Genomic DNA, 24,352 nt, shown 5'->3' with positions numbered 1-24,352 from the left:
ACTATTGGTATATGGTAAGCTTAAAAAAAGAAAATACATGGTTGTGGATAAATTCGTGAAAGCCCGTCTTCGTTTTCTTTGTCATTGTATCAGTTTGTTTGTCCTCAGGTGTTATTCCAGATGATGTTTAGTTTTAAGTAGGTAAATTCTAACGGCTAAGATTTCAGGGAGACAGGGATCTATAAATTCAATGCCATAGAACTGGATGTGGAGGAGGGAATACCCCGAGAAAATCTACTATCACTGATTGGGCACCAAATGTTCTACTCCATCAGTGCCCGAAACAACCTGTTTTCTAGAGAAAGAGTAGTCTGTATGTATATTTTGCACGCATGTATTACTAATAGTTTGCTTTATTATTGGGCATGCTACCATATTTCCATATTCAATCAGTGGTCTAATATAAGTTGTTATTATTGCGTTAGATTTGCCTCATTTGGCGATGACCCTGATTTTACTAAAAAAAATAAAAAAATAACGACAACAAAAACAGTTGATTTTTTGGTTTACTTTCTCCGTGAACCAAATATATAATAAGTGCTAAATATGTCTCCTAAAGCACCACGGTTTAAGCTGCGGGGGGCGCTACTTTATTAGTATATTTATATTGAACTCATTATTAAAAAGTGTCATTAATAAACAAACTCTTAAAATACATCCCATTTTGAAAAATAGCTTAAACTTAAACTTTTCCTTTTTTATAATTTTATTAGAGGTTTTTATTTCTGGAAAATCTTCTCTGTTTATGTTTTGCATTTGAAACACTCTGGAAACTGAATCATTACATCTATGATGTTTTGAAATGTCTTTTATTTACACACTAATCCTCTATTTATATAGGAATTTCAAGAATATGTAACATTCATGCTAATAATTGGGCTTTACATATATGTTTTAGTGAAATATTATCAATTTCAAACGATTTTTTTATAATATCTCACATTGTATTGTTGTCACAGTTCTGTTTTCGAAACTTTTTTAAATATTTTTGTACTCAAATTAACTTTATCAATTTATTATTGGAAGTTATATATAAATTACTAAATTGAATTTCTGAGCCAAAACTTTATGTATATCTGTTCATTGAGTTGATATTATTATTAAAGTTAGGCCACGTGGGATATCAACCATTGCTGTTGTTAGTTGGTCAAAGTGACGTATTGCTGTTAGGACCAACGAAGTCATTTTGTAATAAAGAGATTTAAAATTAATGGTTACATTTTTTAAATCAATAATTGTACTATGAATCAAAGTATTCAACAATCTGATAATAATAGTAGTATATAAACGCTACGTTACATGAAGTTTTACTCCTAAAGCAAGTTATACTTATAGTCTTACCTGTATCATGGAAAAGGAATTTGTAGAAAACCTCACTGCAGCAGTGTCAAACGGTAGAACTGATATTGTTCGTTCACTAATATCAGCATCTGAAAAAAGTGAGTGCAGAGTTTTAGAGTTACAAGTTACCTCAAAAATCGATACGAGTTTTTTTCTGCATGTTATTACTGCCAGTGAGGCTGAACAAAGTGAATGGTACTAAAATCGAGCCAGATTGCATACATTCTTGACATAGTACTAGCACTAGAATTTAGAAAGTAGAGGTAGAAGCAGTTGATCTATGAGCAGTTTGGTTGTCTGTGTTTATTTCTTACTGCCATGTGATAATGATGGTTCAGAAAGATGCTTAGGTGCGTTCTTACCTTGATCAGCTACTTGTTGTGTTATATGCTGTAAGTATAACTAATATAAGCATAAGAACGAATCTTGTGCAAATTTTGTAACTGGGGGTACTTTGACATCCACCACAGAATGTTGTTTGTCTGAGGCTTGAGCCTTGTCTTATTTCAGTTTCAGAATATTATTGTGAATTGAGGGCTATTGAGTCAAGGTATGGAAATAGATATAACAATTTAAAGGACATTCAGGGACCTTTTGGTCCATGTAGCCCCTTCTACCTACTAAATCAAACATAGAAACTCAAAACCAGTCCTTATCATTCAAGTGTTTATCAAGCTTGCCCTAAAACTCCTTTAAATTAACTGCTTCTATCACATCTGAAGGCAACACACTCCAAAAGCCAACCAATCTATCGACAAATAAATATATATTTCTTTCATAACACTTAATGTTATTCCCATAAAAATTATACTAATATTTCAAATTGTGATATCCTACATGCATTTATTATAATTAAAAGTCTGCTATTCATTTGCCCAACTTGCCAAAAAATTTAAATCCTTTTATAAAGCAGTAGCATCCTCCTCAAAGCCAGCAACATCCAAAACTTTAATGTCATAAAAAAATTTAAATAATATCTTGACCATTCATTTATCTATGTCATTGATGTAAATCAAAGAGAGCAAAGGTTCTAACAATGAACCCTGAAGTACCCCACTCATGACATTAATCCAGTTTTACTGAACTCTATTTATAACAACCTCTGCATTCTTATATCTCTAGCCAGTTGTATCCAATGAGCCAACCTATCCCCTACACCTGCAGATATCTTGATAACCTGAACAATTACACAAAGAAAAGAGGTTTTAAGCACATTATGTGAATTTAACTTATAATTTGTATTTTAATAAGATTATTATTTAATAGAAATATTAGATTTATCATGTAGCATAAAAATCATGATTTAGAATAGTGATTCTCAAATGGTGGACCATGAGATACACAGTTATGCACCACCATGGAGGGGGACAACTGTGGCTGTCCTAAACTAATGGATTATCAACTGCATATGTGGGCCTTTACTATTGTGTCAAATAACTAAGTGGGTCTTTTTGAGGTGTAAAAAGTTAAGAAACCCTGACTTAGAAAATGTTTAAGGATTTAGGCAGGAAAGTACCATTTAATGTTTCAAAGCATATTGGAGAAATTTCAGTAGTAAAATAATAATGGTGCAAGATGCCAGCCACTTTGATGCTATGATGATGATTGTTTTTTGGAGGAAATATAACATACTTGCAGATAATAAAAGATCTCTTGGTTCTTCAACAGTCCCTGCACATCCATCTTTAAGAAAAAGTAAAGAACATAAATGCATCCTTTATTTTTTAAGGAAGTAATTGATTTCTATTTTAAACTTGTAAAGTACTTGCCTCCACTATTGCTGATGGCACTTCATTCCACAAGTTAATCACACTGTTTGAAGAATAAAACTGTCTTCAATTATAAGAATTCATACCCTAATTCAGATTTGTAAATGACTAATGAAATTGATAATAAGGCCAACTAATAAAGGAAATATTTTTAGCATCTGGAGTTTTTGAAAAATGGATAAAGGAGGTCCTTTTTTTTCATGATTGTTGTTTGTTTTCAAAGGGTCATGTCAAACATAAGCCTTTTGTTTCATTTTTCATCAAAATGATACAGAATTTATGACAAAAAAGGGCAAAATGAATCAACTGTGTTCATTTCATTTTTATTCATAAGTCATCTTTGTATGATTGAAAAACAGTAATTCAAAAAAGGAAAAAATCACCAAAAGAAGTGTGTGTGTGGGGGGGGGGGGAGGTGGCTGCAAAAATGGAAGCGATTAGGGATGCTAAACATTGTTTTTTTTTTTTTTACTTGGCCTAATTACTATTTACTTAATTTAGTTCACACAATAATAGTTGTTTTTCATGCATTTAATCATAATTGTTGTAAGCTGTATTTATAATATTTTAATTTAGATGTTTGTTTACTAGAGGATGCATGATGCAATATCTAGAAATTTCATTAAGTTTAGAATGTAGAAGTTTTATGTAGTATAATGTAGAAATAAGAGTATGATGTAATTACAAGAATTAATAAAATGATGATTTAATGAGAATTCAATCATTGTGGTTCAGTTTAAAAAATAGTAGTAGTTAATGAGTGAGAGTTATTACATGTAAGTGTCTTCAATTTAGCTAAGGTGTTTGTTATTAATATATTAGCAAGAAATTCTATAAGTAAGTTATGTGTTCATTAATCTTTGAAATTTATGTTTAAACACCATATCTGAAGTTAAGACTTACCATAGTACCAGTTAATGATGCCTGTAGCAAACATTATTGGAGAAAAAAAAATTAATTTATTATTGTCACATGGACTGGATATGTTTAAAAAATAATCCAAAAGAATCTACCCAATAAACAATAGAATCCGTTACATCAATACAAATAGTATCTCAACCACAGCACTGTGTCTGTTGTAACTCTGTTGGCCTGATGTGCCTTTGTATTAGATGAAAGTCCTTTTTGGCATTGGATATAGTATATATATATACATATATATTGTAGTTGACATATTATTACAGTCTTCTTTACCTTCACTTGTAATTTCCTATATAAATACATGAAAAATCCTTGTTATAACATTATCAGCCAGCTAAATCTCAGTAGTCCTTAGGATTTTCTTATTTCTTTTTTAACCAAATCCCTAACTTTTTTATATAGTTCTTTAAATCTCCCATCCTAACTGTCAATTTAAGCCTCTTAAACTTATAGTATTTATCCTTTAAATTCTTTAGTAAGCAAATTAGGTTACACCTTTCCCAATACCTTTTTTTCCTCTTCTTTTTCTTTTGAAAACATGCTTATCTTGATTTATAAGCAATTTGTAAAATTATCCCAGATCTGCTCCACATTGCCTATAAACTCATTAGTCCATTTGTCTAATGATAAATCTTGTCTCATGGCTTTGAAGTTGGCTTTTACTACCTCAACATATTGCAAAATATTTTGTAAGCCATCATCACGTGATGAATACTATCAAAAACATACAGAAATTTAACATCTAATAGAGTATCTACATCCATCATACACACTCAAGAAATTTATGTGTATACATATGATTTAATTTTTTGTGGAAAAGATTGAAATTGGAAAGTTTTTAATTAGTTTGTTATTAGTAATTGACTTGGAAGAAATATTCAGGTGTGTTTTTTTTAAGGTAAATTTAATCTTTGTTTGAATATTTGTATGTTATAATTATGCAAACAGAGTTGTAATAGGTGGACAGTAGGTGTAGTCATTTGGCCAACTTCACACAGGCTACAAATTTATTTATTACCAGGTTATGTAGTTGTGGGTTATGCACACAAGCCACTAACTCGAAGAAGTTAACATTTGAAATAAAGAATTCATTCAGGAACTGGTTATTGAAGTATAATGTAAAGGTTTAATTGAAAATGTTCAAATATTCATTGACATCAATAGTACTAAAATTGTCGTGAAATAATTCTATATCAAAATGGTTAACTGTTTATTTATCAAACCTTCTGCAAGATTCATCAACATAGACACTTATAACAAACAAATTATCAATTAGGTTAATATGAGATATACTTTCAAACATAATTTTGTTTAAACAATTCAATTAAAACTTCCTCTAGAATACCTTTCAACAACTATATTTTTTCTGAGTTAGTTTTGCTAAATCTATAATGATAGTCTTTTGTAACACTACCCTATTCTCAGACATAATACATCATTTGCTAAGTACATTGTTAGACTAGAGAGACATAGCAATAATTACTTACAGTGAGTTTGTGCAATGGATATTCTCGATACTCTGAAGCACTGCCATTCTTATATGTTGTCTGGTGGCATCTCTGGGCTAAGTGGGAATTTGCTCCCTGGATGAAAAACATGGCATTTTATACTACTTTCTTAGTATAACTATGACTCATCATGAAGTTCAAACTGCTTGATATTACACGTGACTCTTTCATGCTGATTGGTATAATTGTGATCTTTCACCAAACTAAAACCATTTACTAATTTACTAATTGGTTTCTCAACATTCATTAGTTGAAGATAGAGTCTGGAGCCTATTAACTCAGAATGTATGGATATGAACCAATTAACTTTGGTCTTTTTACACATACTCTTCCACTTGCTACTTCCCATCAAAGTTATGCTACTCGTTTTATATAAGGCTACTTCCATTAGGTTGGTGTCCGATATAAACATTCATTGCTTTTCTCTATCATGATCACATCTGTTCAATACTGATAAGAAGAATTGTTGGTTTCATATTACAGCCTGGAAGGCATTTTCAATTAACTCGTGTATTTATTCAGCATTTTCATATTCTTATTTGGTCAACTGTTCTTCGTTAAGTTTCTGTCATGCCCTTGCAACTAAGTGTGTTCTTTCTTTATCTTACAGGTATATATAGACACATATGAAAATTCTAATTTTCAAGAAGCTTTCGGCATTTGTAATCTAGCAAATGCTTCAGACCTTATGATTGTAAATTGGATGCAATTTCATATTATTTGTGCATGCATGGTATATGTAATATAGGTATAGGTAATATAGAACTGTGTGAATTAACATTTCTGAATGAGATTCTAATGTTTAGTCTATTTTTATCGTAAAAGCCTTACACTTGTTTTTTAACCAATATGTTTACTTTGTTAAATGTAAAGGTAACAGTGAAGGTCAAGCATCAGTGATTGACATGCTGAATGATTTGAATACCCAACATGGAACACTCCTTCATTTAGCAACCAAGGTATTTTTAGTATATATGCATTTTTTTCTTCTTCATGTTACAATAAGTTTGATACTGTTTCTAATTATAAATTTTTCTGTCTTTAAAATTAAAGTCAAATCTTAGGACTGAAGACAGCTCCAACAGTGCTCCAGATAATTTTTTTCTGTAAGGAGTAATCACTCCCAGAATTTTTTCAGTGGAAGTAATTTTAAATTTTTTACAAAGTGCAGCAGCAACATTTTGTGATAAAAAGTAATTTAACTAATTATGATTTATTTTATTATTTCAAAAGGTGAAATTTGGCATAGGATTAATTTAGCAAATGAACTCACCAGATATCATCATAATGAACACAAATAATGACATTACAACTTTTTCTGTTATTATTTTATACAAAATTGAATTATTCATGAGTGCACCAGTAGAAACTTCTGGCAGTTAGAGGGCACTAATTTTTACAGCTCTACCGTTTAAACTGTGCAGATATTGTGCAGTACTGCAAAAAACTTCAAGAATGTGGCCATTAATTACTGTACTACCATTAGAGTGGCAGGAGCCATATTTGTTTTTCCATGGCAGTAAAGCAACTTCTCAATATTTCTTTAAGGCCATAAATGTCTTGCATATCAATTAAAACTGAAATAATGTTGAAGTGGTTCATGTTGTAATTATTAATAGAAATGAATGCATCACCTTGTATTATGCCAGGGAAGATACAAGTTTTAAAATATAATATAGTTTATTTGGACTTACAAGTGTATGTTTGTTACAAGCCAGAAATATAATAGTATAAATGATGCTCAGAAGTGCCCCACAATACACCATTTTGGCCTCAGTTTTTCAAAATTTTCTTGGGGGAGGCATCTCACCATCAAAGTTTACATCCTTCCTTCATCTTGGTACTTTGTCAGCACTTATAACTTTACTTTTTTACTAGTAAACCATCTATTCTCTACTTTTGTGCCTCTGATGGGTTACACGTTAGTTAGTAAAATTGCTGAGGTTAATTAATAACACCTTTATAAAATCCAAGTAACAGTGAAGTTATTAAATGAAACACAAAATGTGCTGTAGAATATTGATGTTTTTGAAATATTTTAAAAATAATCTGTTTTGTTGCATTATGCTATCTTCATATTTCCAAAAATGTTCATAAAAACTTCTATGAGTAAATACTGTGTTTTATTATTTTATCTGTTTATTTGTCAACAGTTTTCAGTTGAATATTTTTGTACCTTTTAGTTGGACCATGTTGATATTGTTCGCACTTTGCTATCAGCGGGTGCTAACCCTGGAGTGCAGAACAAGGAAGGAGAGACACCTTTAGACCTTGTGGCTACAGACAGAATGGCAATGGTTTATGCAGAAGAACTCTTGAAGGCAACAGCTCAGTCTGAGTGAGAATATTTGTAAATAATTCCATAATGAAAAGCAAGGAAGGAAAATGGAATTTTTTTTTTTCAGCTTACCTTAGATATTTGTTTTATCAGTTCACCAATATGAAAACTGCTGTTGATTACTGCTAATGGATGAGTAAAAAATGTTAACACTTTTTCTTTGGGCATGAAAATATTTACTTTTTTCCAAAGGATACATTCTAGATTTACTTTTTTCAAAGGATACATTATAGGTTTACTTTTTTAATTTTATTTTGTAAATTTACGTTTATCAGGTGTTTTATTGTAAGATAACAATATGTATTTTTAACTGCAGTTTCAAGGCTTATTTGTAGAAATTTATTTGCAAATGGAATTTTAACAACCAAATTAAATAACAAAGATCTCTGTATAAAAACAAGCAGGATAATAGAAGGTATCAAACCCATAAGCTCCTTTAGCCATCTACAAAAAATGACTGAGACATTGAATGCAGACTAGATGTGTTTTTAACTTCTATACATCTATTCAATAAAAGTGCATTATATGAACCTCATATTGGATAAGGAATGTTGACAATAGTTCCAAATTTGCTACGTGTATCAACACAAAATTTGGCAACCTTTTACTAAAATTTATGTGTCTATTATACAAAAAAATCAGATGCATTACAAAAGTATTTGTACTCAAGATATGTCTGTGAATTGATGATGTCAGTCTGACTCGGATTCTGATAAATTGTAATGCAAGTTGATGTTTATTTGAAGAATAAGAATAATTTTGTCCATACTACAATTTTCATATTGCATAACTTCTAAAGCTTCTCAAATGCATATCTACAGTTATCACGAACTGTCACTAAATTAGCAATGTAGGGTAAAAATGAATAATTGATAACTGACTTCAAATACATAATACCATGTTGAATGGCACTCTGTAATAGATCATGGCATGTACAATTTGACCCCCACCCTTGCTCGTAGGATTAATTTAATAATTATAAGGAAAACATTATCGCAAAATAAAAAAGCTATGCAAGGCTGCAAACAAGTATTAGGAAAAGCTTTATCACTAAATAAATAAGCTACATAGGGCTGGCTATTGAACTTGAAAAAAAGGAACCAAACAAGATAGGGATGGAAGTTGACATATCACTTGATTGGCTAATGATCACATAGCAGACTAAGCTGTCTCAATTTTACATGAAGAATAAAATCCCTACATTACTGGTTTTTCCATTTTGTCTGTTGATAGCTTGTTGTTTGAATAGAATCTCAGCTTTCATCAATATATCTTTCGTGTAGTTAACTTTTGAATACTACTATTATGACTATTTTACAGTAGAGTGACATTTTACAATTAGAAATTCTGGTTCTATTTGTTTTGCCGGTAATATAGGGATTTTATTCTCCATGTAAAGTAGACAGCTTAATCTGCTATGTGATCATTAGCCAATCAGATGATATGTGCACTTCCATCTCTATCTTGTTTGGTTCCTTTTTTCAAGTTCAATAGCCATTCCTATGTAGCTTATTTATTTAGTGATAAAGTTTTTCCTTATACTTGTTTGTATTTTTTTTATTAGATGGCATACATGGTTACTAGGTTATGGAATGTATTCTAAAACTTTATAAATTTTACATATAATAAAATAAATAGTCAAAGATTGTGAAGACTGTTTTGCTCTGTCAAATGATGATAAAACTGTAGTTACAGCTAGAGCTCGGTAGGCGTTAGGCCTGTTGAAGAAAGATGATGATGAAAGAAAATAAGAAATCTTGGTTTTGGATATTTGCAGTTTTCAATTTTGGGACTTTCTGGATATTTAAAAAGTGACATATACACTGAAGATAGAGCAGCTATGCTACGTAGCTCTTCATATCTAGCCTTTGATGACCTGTATGTGTATTGATTTTTTTTACTCCTTCGCTTCATACATAATATAGGAATTGGCTCCCTAAAGACAATGGCTGTATAGTGTACAAAGCATTGAGTATTCTACATGTTACAGTCATCTAATTTTAATCTGTTATTGACTGGTAATTCCTGTTTCATCCTGTACTTAAGTTTTTTAAAGGAACACCAGATTTCTGTAAGAAAGCTAACTACAAGGGGTAATAACATTGTTTACATTTAAATTATGATTTTTTCTTTTTTTTTCAAATTCTGCATAGAATAATAATAAAATAGGTAGTCAAAGATCATGAAGACTGTTTTGCTTTATCAACTGATGATAAAATTGTAGTTATTGCTAGAATTAGATGGGCAATAGCTCTATTGAAGAAAGATGATGATGAACAAAAATAAGAAATCTCGGTTTTGACTGTTTGCCAGTTTTCAAGCATATACACCAAAGGTAGAGCAACTGTGCCAGGTAGCTCTTGATATCTAGCTTCTGACAACTTGTAGAGAAGAAAATCCAGATGACTTTTGTATCGATTTAATATGAGTGTTTTTACCATCCCTACACACAGAATGCTAGTGCACTCTCCAATACCATATTCATTAAACAAAACATTCAATATATGTATAACTACTAGCTTGCTTGTTCTTGATGATGATTCAAGTTAATTAAAGTAAAAATTAATAATAGTGATAATAAATGATTGGTGTTAAAATAAATAAACAATAGTTTGTTATTAAAATATATCCTAATTCAGATTTGTATATGGCTTAAATGAAAATTTATAAAAATTGCATTTCACTAATTTAATCTAGCTCATAAAAGCCGTTGTTTACACAGTTTGATAATATACATAGCATCTCAACTACATCTATGTTTGTCATATCCCAGCAGGCCTAGTGAACCCTGATATTGGGTGGAAGGCCTTGTTGGCACTGGATATAACAGTTACAGTCTTTGCTTTCACTCATAATTTCCAAGGATTTCTAATGTTATCTTCTATTAACATTGTGGTTGCTTGATTCACTATGGAAAAAAGAAGACTAGCTTGTTGGTTTGACAGTTCTTCTGAATGATAAGCAAAAAGTTGATTATAGTAAAAAAATGAATAATAATAATAATAAACTGCTGTTGTTAAAATATATAAGTAATAATTTGTTGTTGACAGGAAAATAATTCTGATTTATAAAATACTTAAAAAAATTATACTTAACAAACTCAGTCTAGTTGACACCATAACAGTTGTTGTTAGCGTAGTTTACTGAATCTATCTTATCCCAGCTGGCTTGATGAGCCATGGTATTGGCCAAACAGCTTTGTTGGCTGTAGAGCTGAGTGGCGAACTAGATTAATCAAAATTATGATTAAATCGACTAAAGTCACAAAAATAATCCAGTAATTGAAGTATTGTTTCTGATAACTATTGTTTTCACTTATTCCAACTATCCAAGTAATTGAAATTTGGCCATTACGATTTCTTGTATAATTTGTGATTAATTCAAGATTGATCACATTAATCAATTAGTGTCACAACTCATGAAAATATTCAAGTAATTAAAATTAGTTTTTGAATATTAATATTTTTGATTACTTCAAACTCTCCAAGTGACATGTGAGAATCATTGTTTAGTTGAATGTAATCAAATGATGTACGCAGTGATTACTTGATTATTAAATTCCATTAATTGCCAAGCTCTAGTCAACAGTGAATACAGGAGTTATAGTAAGGTTTATATATTGTTTACATTCATCTTTACTTTCACTCATAAGTTCCTATACTTATGCCAAAGAAAAAAGTCTAAACCTCTGTAGCTTTTACTTTTTTCAAATTGTCATTCCACATCTTAAACAGTTCCATTAGACAGTCTTTCCAAATCCATAGCAGTTTTAATCACCTGATATCTACTCATCTCTAGAGAAGATAATTCATAACTCTGAAGACTTCTTTTTGTACCCTTAATTTTGTTAAAAAACAAGTTTCATTGTAGTAGCCAATTTCAGCACTCTTTTTTTTAGTTTGTCTTTATCATTCCTGTAATAAAGGGACCAAAACTGATCATAATATTTGGAATATGCTCAGTTGAAAATATCAGTCATATACCAGTATTTATATCAAAAGTCTTTTCAACATCACCAGTAGTAGTTTCGTATGGTGTTTTTCACACCTCCAAATTTTGTTGGAGGTGAGTACCTGGGAGTAGGACTGACATCCTAGTTCGGACACCAGTTGAGCGTGTTTCGGTGTGACGGGGTTACGAACCCACAACCCTCAGATTGCGAGTCGAGTGCCCTAACCACCTGGCCATGCTGGGCCATAACATCACCAGTGTTCCTCTCTAACAAGAAGAAAGTTTTCTCAAATCTTCATATTCCAAAATTTTTTACTTTACACTTCTTAATAGCATTTTAGCTCATTATCTACATTCCAGCCAAATCATTCACAGACCTTTTGAAAAAAAATTAACCGTTGTTCATGGAATTATTCATTTTTGCATGTTAATACCAGTAGCGGATTTGAAAATATTACGGACTATATAGCTATCTATAATGTTCACTTAAGTAATGTACACTGATCCCAAATCATGTACCACTGTATCTTTCTTCCAGTCCTGAAATTTCTTCCCACTGGAAAAATGATCATTTATCTTCTCCAAGCAAATATTTTATCCATTGGTTAATTTTTCTATCAGTTTTAAAAAATTCAACTCTGAAGTAAAATATACTTTTATGAAGCAACTTACCAAAGCTCTCTGAAAGTAATACAGAATTTTTTTCAATAGGAGTACCTTCATCTAGAAGTAAAAAAGAAAATAACAAAAGTTACATCAAAAAGCTTTTTCTAGAAACCATACTGAGATCTATATATTGAATCCAATTTTCAAGATGATTTTAGAAATTATGTCTCAGATTTTATTCTGATTTGATATCTCACTGTCTTTCACAGAAAGCTTTCTCAACTTGTACTGCCCTCTATCGGCACCAATTTTTGCTCACCACTAGCCTTGTTGCTCCCACTTATTACTGAATACTAACATGCAAATGATCATGCAGCAACCCTCCACCAATAGGAGTGCAAAACAACCCCCTATTGTGACTAATGCCCTATCTAATCATGCACATGTTAATCACTTCTTGATTGGCAGTCCTACTGATTAGATGTGTTTTTTGCTTATGGTTTAATTAACCTGTCCACACCCTTTTACTTTTGTAAATTTCTCCTTCAGTTAATTTGTTATTTTACATTTTTGTTCTGTTTCTTGGAGATTGATGATTTATATTATTTTATCTTCTCTCCTCTTTCAATTTCAGGAGTTATGTACTCTCAGTTTTTTATAACTGCTTTTACTGTGGCAATGGAATTCTTGACCATGTCTTACTGGTCGAAACTATGATTCTTGGCCCATAAAGTGACGGTTCTGGTCCGTCAGGAGCTGAACACTTTCGTGCAACAATCAGAACACATTGTTGATTGTCCTTACAAGTTTTTCAGTATTCTTTTAGTTTTGGATTTGGACAGCCTTTTTTCTCCCCTCCTGAATATGCTTCTTTGTCATGTGTCGTTTCAATGGACTTGCTCAGACCTTTTTCACCTTTGGTGGATTTGTTATTCAGGTATGTTATGTTCTGTACTTATCTCCCATTTCCTACATTCCACCCCTGCCCTTCTCGAATCTTCTGATCCCTCCACCTCTTTTGTCAGATCAGGGCTCTCTGAGGGTATGTGACACATAATGAAATTCTCACCTCTCCTGTGACCTTTTCCCATTACCCCTTTGTGTTGAATTCACCAGTTAATTTGCCTGCCATTTTCTTACCATTCTCCTGATGTTTGTTGCTTTTTCTTGCTTTCATCCCATCAGATCTGTCACCTTACCATGTCCCTGGCTGCACATTTCCATCTACCCTTGGGGGACATCATCATTGCTGTAACTGTTTATCTCTGGTGGTAAGTACTCTGGTCATTTTTCTTTGCAGGGGCTTTTATTGTATATTTGGATCCCATTCTGTGGTGAGTGTTGCCTCACCAGGTATACCTAGTCTTAAATCTGCACTGTATGACCAGTGAATATGCTAGACTGTGACATTGAGACTCTTACTACCACAGACTTGATGTACAATTCCAGATCCTGCCAGGTGTTGGTTAATCAACTCTGTCCAATATGTCTTATATGCATTGTTATAAAATGTAGGAAAAGTGACAAAATAACATATCAAAGGTCATTTTATGCCCACTGTTAAAATGGGGTATTCTGTTGGACTGCTTGTAGGTGTACCTTATGGTCTTTTGCTTCATAAATGTGTTTGTCCTGAACCGTACACTCGTGGACTAACTTGAGTAAAGCAGACAGGGATCACTGCCCATTTCTGATGATCCATGGCTTTTGACGCTTGTTTTACTGAACTGATGTACAATTTCAGATGCAGCCAGGTGTTGGAAGATGCATTCCGTCAATGTGATCACTTTGCTTTTCAATATAGGGTATTGCAGTTACCCATTGCACTGTCCCTGGTGCTGCAGTTCTCTGGACTCTCCAATGCACTATTTCCCTCCTTCTAGTGGAGTATAGGAGGCCTTGCCACTTTTCTAGTTGCCTGGGTGGTGGACCATGGAGTCTTGTCATCCCGAGTGTGCACAATACCACTCAGTTGAGAGTAGGGTGGGGGTATTCTGCGGTTTTCAATGGCATGACATCCTTCTTACCATGGACCTGATGTAAATTCTAGATGCCACCAGGTGTAGGATGTAGCACTCTGCCATATATATATTGCTGTTTGCCCCTCCAGCTGAGACACCCTCCAGATGTAGGTTCCCAGGGTTCGAGTGTTGGTTGTAGGTGGTCCAGGCATACAAGTCCTCACATTGGTTTGGCTGGTACCCTCCTCCTACTGCAGACTGGATGATAAATTCCCTGTTAGGACTGGAGATGCAATCCTAAACTTGCAGTCCCTCTTTCTGTCGTCCACTGGATGTCAGTTCCTGGTGGATCTGGTGTTGGTTGTAGCTGGAGGAGACACATAACTTCCTCCTTGTGTAAGGCTGGTCAGCAAAATTTCCAATGCTGCCAGGTTTTGGACCAGGGATGAACACCCACCTGGGCTCTCCTCCTTCCTACCATCTGCCAGATGTCAGTTCCCAGTGGATCTGGTGTTGATTGTGTTGGAGGTGTGCACATGTGGAGACGGGTTCTTGGTACGGGATCCTTTTTTCATGCCTGTACTAATTTTTGATGTGAAAGGTAGAGGACCTTCTTCCTACCACAGACCTAATGTTCAATTCCAGATGCTGCCAGGTGTTGGTTGGGGTTGAACTCCCATTTACAGTCTGTTGCACCCTAGCCATTCTACACCAGGGGATCCCGTTATTTCTGTATTTTTTTGGGGGGACCTCTCCAAGTTCCCATCCTTTACGTTTTGGTGACACATTACTAAAGGTCAAAGAGTATACCTAGCTCAGAAGTGGTGCAGTCTTTTACCGGTGTGTTGTGTTTAATTCCTTATCACACCTCATGTTCTTCCTTTTGGTGCTTCCTAAAGGAGGATCATCTTCTCACTGGCCCTACACCAGTTCAGTGTGGGATTCTAGCTTTTTGTGAGAGGAGTTAAGATATTGTATCAGAAATTAACATTTTCCTAAACTGAAAATGTATTTCCAATAGACACCTCCTCTCACATTTCCCACCAGTCCTCCCCACTTCTGGTGTGAATTGGTTTGGTAAGTTATGACCAATCTGGAAGTGATTAACATGTGCATAATTAGAGAGGGTGCTAGTTACAATAGGGGTAGTGTCGCACTCCTATTAATGGAGGGTTGCTGCATGATTATTTGCATATTAGTATGCAGTAATAAGTGGGAGTAACAAGGCTAGTGGCGAGCAAACATTTGTTCTGATGGAGGGGTGCAAGTCGAGAAAGCTTTTTGTGAGCAGAAATAAGTATCTATCAGAAATGCATTTTCAGTTTAGGAAAATGTTAACTTTCCTTGGTAAAATGCATGTGGAACACTTAATCGCTTTAAAATTTTCTTAATTGTCTTGCCTGTGAAGTTAAGCTTATCTGACAAACTGCAAATACTAAGGAAATACATGTACCCTATTTTTGTAGGTTAGGATGGTCCAACCTATTATATGTATATGATTTGGTGGATTGGAATTTTTCTCTTAATATTTGTTTTTCTAGTTAAATGTTTTAAATTAATAAACATAATTAATAATGAGTGTGTGTAAGAGTAGACCATGCTGCTGTAGGTAAAAATACTATCTAAACTTGTGAATCGTTATTCTATTTAATATTTCAACAGTATCTTTTTTTTTCTTTCAGAAGATTATCATTTTATGAAATGTGTAACCCTTATGCATGATCTCTCTTTTCAGTTATATTTTGTAAGGAAATAAAAATATGTTTAGCTTACTTTTGATCAGAAATTTTTAATACATGTTCAGTATAGGACGAATTATTCAGCTGCTTCAGGCAGGAGTTAGTGTGAATGCTCAAGACTGTCCAAGTAGTGGAAACACAGCTTTACACTGGGGAGCAAGCTTTAGTAATGTGGAAGTTGTGCAATGTTTGTTAGGTATGTATCGTTGTGTAATATATTAGTGTCACAGTTTTGATAGATATATGTTGGTACAAAGTTGGATCCATTGGTTTTTCAGGCATTTTTTTATACATGTTGTTATTTGAAGATGCATAAACTAAGTGAAAACTTGAGGCCATACAGCAGCTTTTCCAAATCCCCAAAGTAGCTATTTTATGCTCCTTTTTTGCAATATAGAAATATATTAACATTTGTTTTTGTAGAAGAAATAAAATTTGCATAATTCATTCAGACAGGTGTAATGGGCACTGTCATAGGGACAGCTACTTGTTCAAAGAGCATTTATTTAAAATACCAGGAATACAGTCAATGGGATTTTCACATAGGTCACTAACTCAACTAAATTTACTTGAGAATAAGAAATGAGTCAGAGGGTTTCTAAATGAAAACATAGATACATCAAACAGTACATTAATTAAACGTTCTGTTAACAATAGATAATTGTAGTCTTAGTACATTAAAGCACTTAAGAGCTGGTACTTAACAAACCTTTAAAATCTTAGTTACATATAGAAAAACAATACTTACTGTTAAGCTGAGACATTCCACAGGTGGAGTAGAGGACATGTCTTTCTGGTGATTCATTTGGTACAGCTGTAGGCCTCCAATGCACATTGACTTACTGTGATTTTTACCCAGCTTTTATTCAGGATTTTCAGTTGTTTTCTTGCTTATTGGTATGTAGCACATAGTGGACACATTAAGCAAAAACTACAGGTCACAAGTTCCACACAAGAACTCCTTGTTCTCAGGACCCGGAAATGTAACGTTATTGATGCATACAGTTCAAGGATAATCTTAAGTGAGAATGTTTATTTAACTCGTACTAAGTAAGGTCATTGCTCTGACCTTCTGTCACCACTTTTAAATTTACGTTAAACTCATTATTGGACTTTTTTACTAACCCTGAGTTAATGGTATGTTCTTGACAGATTAATTTACAGTGGTAAAGATTTGATACTTTTTCTGTGTTTTCATGATAGAAAATCTAGTTTTAAGGTAAACAGCTTGGCTTTTTATGAACCAGATATTGCCCATGCAAACAAAGTGGAATGATTTTATATTCACATGTGGTTGCTTAATTCATTAGTAATCTTGATTATTATAACTGCTGTTTCCTAACTCTAAAACATCTTTAATATGAACAATGCAAAAAAAAAACTACTTTGAAATATTCTGTGTATAATATTAGTTAACTAACAAGTAATATTCTTAAAAAATCTTATACTACTATTAACTTTTTCTATATTTATATATATTTATTATGTGTATCTTCACAAAATTTGGCATGCTTTTAGTAAGCATGAAAAATCTGTTGTACACAGAAAATCATTTTTTAATAAAGTATTGTTATTAAAGATTTGTCTGTGATTTTGTCTGACTCAGACTCTGACTAATCTGAGTGCAAGGGATTTTCGTATTAAGATTAAAAATATTTTTTTCATAATCAGTTTCATATTTCATTTACATAATCTCCATGGCATCTGTCAGATTTTAAAAATAATAATAATATATATATATATATATATAAGTTCTTTTTGCCAATTGTTGAAATAAATGGCTTTTACGTATATTTCTTAATAGTATAGATATATACTATGTTGTTGTTGGGCTTAGGATTCTTCTACAATAGGTGTCTGTGACTTGTTAGTGATAAGTTCAATGATGAATAAATAGCACACACTTTACTTGTTTTCAAATAATATATATATATATTCAGAACAAGTTAAACGTATGTACAACATAGTCTTTACGCTACAGAGATTACAGGCATATCATAAACACTACTTATATATATAGTTCTCTTCATTTTGTCAAAAGTCCACTTAGGCCTATTCAATTACTTTAGAATTTCAGTTGACAAGTCAAACTATCTTCTCTATATTACTATCGTACTAGTATTCTGTGTGTGATTCACTTACAGTTGTGGCGAAAGTTACCGTAATTCGTTTGGTCTTCTGTACCCAGGCCGATTCAATTACTTTAGATCCATGCTTTGACGGAATAAAATTATCCTTCTTATCTTTTTTATACTGTTAGTTTCACTCTAACATATTAAACATTAGACCTATCACATCTATGGTACTTAACTTCATACAGCTATATTCTCTTTCACTGTTATCTGTCTATTGTTATCTGTCTGCTGCTTTCCGCTCGTCTCAGGCTATTTATATCTTTATTACATAGTCGTCTGGCCACTTTCTATATTCTTGACACCAATTAGTTATTAACAAAACCTTCTACAATCGTCTGCTTTTAACTCTTATTATAACAAATCTTAAAAATAATAAAGTTTCACTCACAAATATAAAATAATCACTAATATTTAAACCCAACAACAGGCTTTTATATCATGACAGCATCCTAAATGAATATCAAAGGTTTTTATGTTAGAACTTTATCTCTTAATTTCTTTAGCCTAACACTAACTGTAGCAAAATCATTTATAGCAAAAGTTTAAAAATATCAAACAAAATCAAAATGACAATTATTTATCTTGATAGCTTTAGGTCCTTAAACATTTTTACAGATGATTTCATTTAGTTTTATTGTTTTGTTGCTTTTTCAACTGTGTCTAACTACTAATATTGTAGCAAAGCAATTAATCCATTGAGAGCATAGCTCAAAGTATGGTAAACAAAGTATCAAATTATAGGATGCATGAGCAGCTGACATACATATCTCACAGAAAATTTTATTTTAATTTTTTACCTTGAAGTCTTCTTATATAACTTAGTAAGTTACTTTTTTTAACAGTAAATAAATAAGAAACGTAAAATGAAATTTAGCAATTACGTGGACTCTTGCACTCAATCTTTTATTCCGTGTCAAATATTAACCTTATTTTATAGTAGGATTGTTCATAGTATGTAAAATTATTTTTCTGATATTCAAGTATGCAACTTGTAACACAAAATATTAACATGCAACAATTAGCAATGTCCTGAAACTATTGGAACTTAACTGGGTTTCTAATTAACCTATAAGTTTATTAAAATAAGTCATTTACCTGGTCAAGGTTATCTCAGTAATAGTAACAATGAATCTGTTGGCCAAATAATTGAAAGACTGAAGTTTTAATGAGCTAGTTTGATGTGGAAAGCAGTAAATTGAAATTTCTGTTTGTTATAAATAATCCAAAAACAAACCTCGGAGAGAATTATTGACATTCTTTTGAAAGACAGGATGTGATAAGGCATGTTAAGTGGGTTTGATTTTTTGTTCTACATCTCAGTAAAGCAAGAAGATTGAAAGCAATACATTTATGTCTTAGCAATATCTATACTTTAAGTGGGAAATTTATGCCAGACTCACGAGTTCATATAGGAGTAGAAAAAAAAAGAGATCTAAAATGGGTAATTTGGATCAAAGAAGTGTCGTGGTACAGAGAATTCAATATTAAGGATTTATTTAAATATTTTCTTTTGAGATTAAGAAATTAAGATTTATATAATATTAAAATTTAAATTATAAACTAAGTTTTGGTGTCAAGTTTATTCACATATATAACTATAAAAAGTCATGACTCGCGCACTTGGACCCACACCTGTGTAAATATGGTTAAAAACGACAGTGGTTTTGAATTATTTGAAATAACACTGTTAGCAGTAGCTCATTCGAATCTGTTGCATCTTGTAGAGAATATTACACTGAACATTTAAATAGAAGTCCATGCTACTATCTTGTTTAGTACATTGAATAAATATGTAATATGGAAAAGCTGTGTAATTATTTTAAATCATAATTTTCTTGGTCGTTGCACTTTATAGGTAAATTTTTCAAAATGGTCTGTACGTATTTTGTCTTTCAATAATTCTCTCATAATTTGTTGTAAAAACAAAAAAAAAAAGAAAAAGAGCTGGTGTTAAGCTTACAACATACAAATTTTATTTTTAATTGCATATATATAGAAACATTTTGCAATTTCAGTTTGCTTAAAAAACTCTATGTCTATATTTGATTATTTTTTTCTATCATAAAAACAGACTATGGTGCTGATGTAAATACAGTAAATGGCATGGGTGCTACTCCTTTACATGATGCTGTGCAACGTGGTGATATTGGAGTTGTGGAGAAGTTGTTAGATGCAGGGGCCAATCCTTTCGTGAAGGCAGTTAAAGGGTAAAGTTTTGTAGAAAAATGTTCAGAGTATTTCTTGTTTTAAATTTATATCTTATATTTCAAGATATTGAAATGCATATACAGCATATTATTAAGTAAGTACAATATGATGCTTTGTGATAATCTAAGATGCCTGTCATGCTGAGTCAGAAATGGTTTGTGTTTGTACAAAACATCTTTACCTGAATGTTGACTGTAATTTTTATACAGCATACATGCATAGACTATATAAAGTACCTTCTATTTTAAAGAATTGAGAAGCCAAAATGCAATAAAATGTCAAAATATTAATATTTGTGCATCTGGGCACTTCATAATTGTAGATTATACAAAAAGAAGAATTTGCATATATTTTAGGATATTGTTGAAACATAAATGAAAATTATTACTACTGTAAGGTAACATGAAGTAATATCATTTATTAATATACATTTATGAACATGATAAAAGGCTTCAATCAGCTATCTAGCAATAGTCTGTTTATTTGAAGTTTTTGTATGAAAAGCAATCAAGAGGTGTAATCAGTCAAAAACTCTAGTTTCAATAGTCTTAAGCTGGAGTTTTAAATTGAAATTATCAGAAAAATGTTTCCATCTTCAAACAGAAAGAACTCTGATATTTACAGTACATTCTAGTTTAACAAGTATTTCTGTGTACAGGTTTTTAAAATATACGTGTTAACCTTTTCTTGTCAGTCTTAATTGTTTTAGTTGAACTGTGAGACATGTCTAGGGACTGGACAAAAAATGAAAGCACCTCAGTTTCATTGGCCATTTGAACGTATTTTCCATATGTGAATAAGTCTGTGCATTGAGTATGCAAAGCACATTCAGCCTTATTTCCAGATGTCATGTATATTGCAAGTAAGGGCTAGTCATCCTTGCTCTGCATCATTTCCTTACATCATGTTTTCCAGGAAGAGCTAATTTCAAATGTTAAGACCATTCAGATTGGTATTGCATTCTCTAAGGTAATGTCAGTGTTCATTATATTTGATCAAATCTCAGGAACAAAAAAAGCAGTAGTGGTAGAAAGACCATTATGAGTGATTTGTGACTCCACAAGAAAAAAAAACATCATCATTTATGGGATATCGTGGTAGAGCCAATCATTATTCCTATAATCATGAATTTTTGCATGGACTGATGCAGTGAACAATAGACTAGGCTATGGAATAGTGACAAACAATGATTTGATCAGATAAGGTAACATTCATCTTCCTGTCATCAAATGGACATATGTATGTGTGGTGACAGCCTAAGAAAGCATGCATCATAAATGTTTGGTTCCAAGTATTATCAAGCAGTTCTGTTATGGGAAGGGCAGCATTTTATTAGTATGGACTTGGTCTGGTTATTGCATTAAAATACAGGATAACAGCTAATTACTAAAAAATGTTCTTGGAAGCCAAAGTCATGATATGATGTGTCACCTTGACCTTGTTTGTAATTACTCTTTCAAGGTACCAACTCACTTATCTACAAGTTATTATTTATTGTAAAGTGATTTGATGAGCACAATGGAATTTTCCAATTGACCTTGACTTTTTCAATGGTCAAATCTTAGTCCTATCAAACAGACATATGGTTTTCTTGAAACCAGCTTCCAGTACTACATTCTAACTGCAACACTCCTGAAGCAGTTAGAGGCAATTCATTTTGAGGAATAGTGAAAGCATTTTGTTGAAACCTTCTAACATCTTGCTGCTCTACTGGACAGCTAAGTTATTTCTGTCTTGAAGACTTTTTTTTGGGGGGGGGGCAACACCATATTAAACCTAGTGAGACAAGTGCCAATTTTTTACCTAACCATTGCATAAACAATTTTCTAATACTACACATTCCAGAACTTACCTCTACAATGTGAATGTTATAATATGTTAGGTACACTATTTTTAATTATGTTTTCTAGTAGATGTAAATCATAAGTGTTAATTGCCCTTATTCAAAGTTGAAATTTCATTTTATTAAAAACATTTTGTATAAATCAAAAGTTAGTTTATGTTGCTATACAAAGACTACTTTGCTGACCTTTTCGTTTTTTCTAATTTTGCAGGAAGTTTGCTGGAAAATCTCCAGTGGATTTAGCAGATGAAAATTCAGAAATGTATCATGTTTTGTGTTCTGGTCATATAGGAACTTGTGAAGCATTAGCAGATGGTCATGGCAAGTACATACTTAAAACATTTGGTTACTTCAGTGCATAGTTTTCACCCTCAGTGCTTGCTTTGTGATTGGTTATAATAACACAAGATTCAAAGCATTCGTACATTCTTTCTTTATAAAATGGTTTTCCTCTTATTTGGAAATTTGCACATTTGATATTTTTTAATGTATATTCGAGATACCTAAAAAATGGTTTGTGTGGAAGTAATAAGTCGAGCTTAAAAAGAAATATCATGATGATTATACCTTGCCATTGTTAATATATATGTGTGTGTGTTTACTTGTTCAGAACTAGTAAGGACAAATATTTAGTGTGAATTACTTTTACAATGTTACAGATGATTTTGGATGTCCATTTCTCATGTAAATAATGTGTATACATTGCTGATCTTAAGTTAGAACAAATTTGTGTCTCCTTTTCCATATGTAATATATAGTCCTATGGTGAGACAATGGTAAGATTAAGGATTTACAATGCTAAAAACCAGGATTCGATTCACTGTGGTCAACGTGGTTGATAGCCGAATGTAGGTTTGTTTTAAAAAAAAACAATCCTAAATTTAAAGCCCTCCCAGTGGCAGAGCAGTATGTCTGCAGACTTACAATGCTAGAAACTGGGTTTCGATACAATTTAAAATGGGTTTGAATCCTATCCCACCAAACATGCTTGCCCTTTCAGCTGTTGGAGCATTAAAATGTTGGTAAAAAAGTAGCCCAAGAGTTGGCAGTGGGTGGTGATAACTAGCTGCCTTCCCTCTAGTCTTTCACTGCTAAATTAGGGATGGGTAGTGCAGATAGCTCTTGTGTAGCTTTGCACAAAATTCCAAACAAATCAGATGTAATATATACAAATCACAATAATTGAAAATTGTGCAATAGATTTAAAGTTAGAAATTACAGTGAAATATCTTAAAATATCTATAATTCCATTAATTTTTTATTGGTATTCCCTCATTTTCATATCATGCCATTTTCATGGGTGTATATGTCACTGTGATTTTCAAGATATTGAGTTTTTGTACTCTTTGGAAAATTTCATAGCATTTTAGTCATAAAAAAGGCATTAAAAAGTAAAGAAGCTTAACAACGTTTAATACAGAAAAAAGCTGTAGAGTAATTTAGAATATTAAGTTGTGATCACAAAAAATTAGTCATTAAATGAATTCCAATAAACAGTTTTATTTAAAGTTTTACTTTTTTTTAAGAGTAGTTTATTATTTGTTTCTCTGTTTCTGTTTTTATGGAAGTTTTTGTGCACTGTTTTATTAATATCATTTTTCAATTCGTGACAGATGTTGCAGATATTCAGAGCTTATCATTGGAATCTCTGGCTAGTGCAGACCATGGGAATCTTACGCCTAGTGTTAGTCGATTGTCACTAACCTCGGGAGATTCTCCTTCCAGACAAGAGTCTTTTGTTACACATCAGGTGATGAGTGATACAATATTAGTTTCAAACATTGGGATTTCTGAATTAAAGTTAGTTAGTTAGTATAATGCTGAATTGAATTAACTGTGGGTTAATATGTATAAATAACTTTTGTAAATATTAATTTTTGTGACATTGTGAGTGTTCCCAGTTTATATGCTTTTATTTTTCATATCCATTTTTTTATTTCAGGTTTTTTGATTGCTTGTTAACTTTAGTAATTTAAGAAACTTATAATGTTTAATATACTTTATAAAAATTTTAATTTAAGATTTATAAAGA

The 24,352-nt window shown here is 32.1% G+C and overlaps 1 protein-coding gene across 2 annotated transcripts in view; it reads left to right on the top strand.

Moving 5' to 3' along the window:
- The first annotated feature begins 1,143 nt into the window (after window positions 1-1,143).
- Window positions 1,144-24,352, top strand: part of LOC106467382 — a 56,506-nt gene continuing 33,297 nt past the window's right edge. Inside the window, exons 1-7 of one of the 2 annotated variants that reach the window (XM_022396218.1) lie at window positions 1,144-1,439; window positions 6,413-6,498; window positions 7,723-7,877; window positions 16,200-16,330; window positions 20,341-20,476; window positions 22,532-22,641; window positions 23,934-24,070. In XM_022396218.1, the coding sequence (XP_022251926.1) occupies window positions 1,349-1,439; window positions 6,413-6,498; window positions 7,723-7,877; window positions 16,200-16,330; window positions 20,341-20,476; window positions 22,532-22,641; window positions 23,934-24,070 (846 nt within the window). In that variant the 5' untranslated portion in view covers window positions 1,144-1,348. Of the gene's footprint in view, window positions 1,440-6,412; window positions 6,499-7,722; window positions 7,878-16,199; window positions 16,331-20,340; window positions 20,477-22,531; window positions 22,642-23,933; window positions 24,071-24,352 lie in introns of those variants that run through there. The other variant, XM_022396224.1, reaches the window with a different exon arrangement.

This window comes from Limulus polyphemus, unplaced genomic scaffold, assembly GCF_000517525.1.
Source record: "Limulus polyphemus unplaced genomic scaffold, Limulus_polyphemus-2.1.2 Scaffold80, whole genome shotgun sequence".
NCBI classification, from domain to species: domain Eukaryota; kingdom Metazoa; phylum Arthropoda; class Merostomata; order Xiphosura; family Limulidae; genus Limulus; species Limulus polyphemus.
Note: the sequence above shows the minus strand (reverse complement) of the source record. Positions and strands in the feature narration are given on the sequence as shown.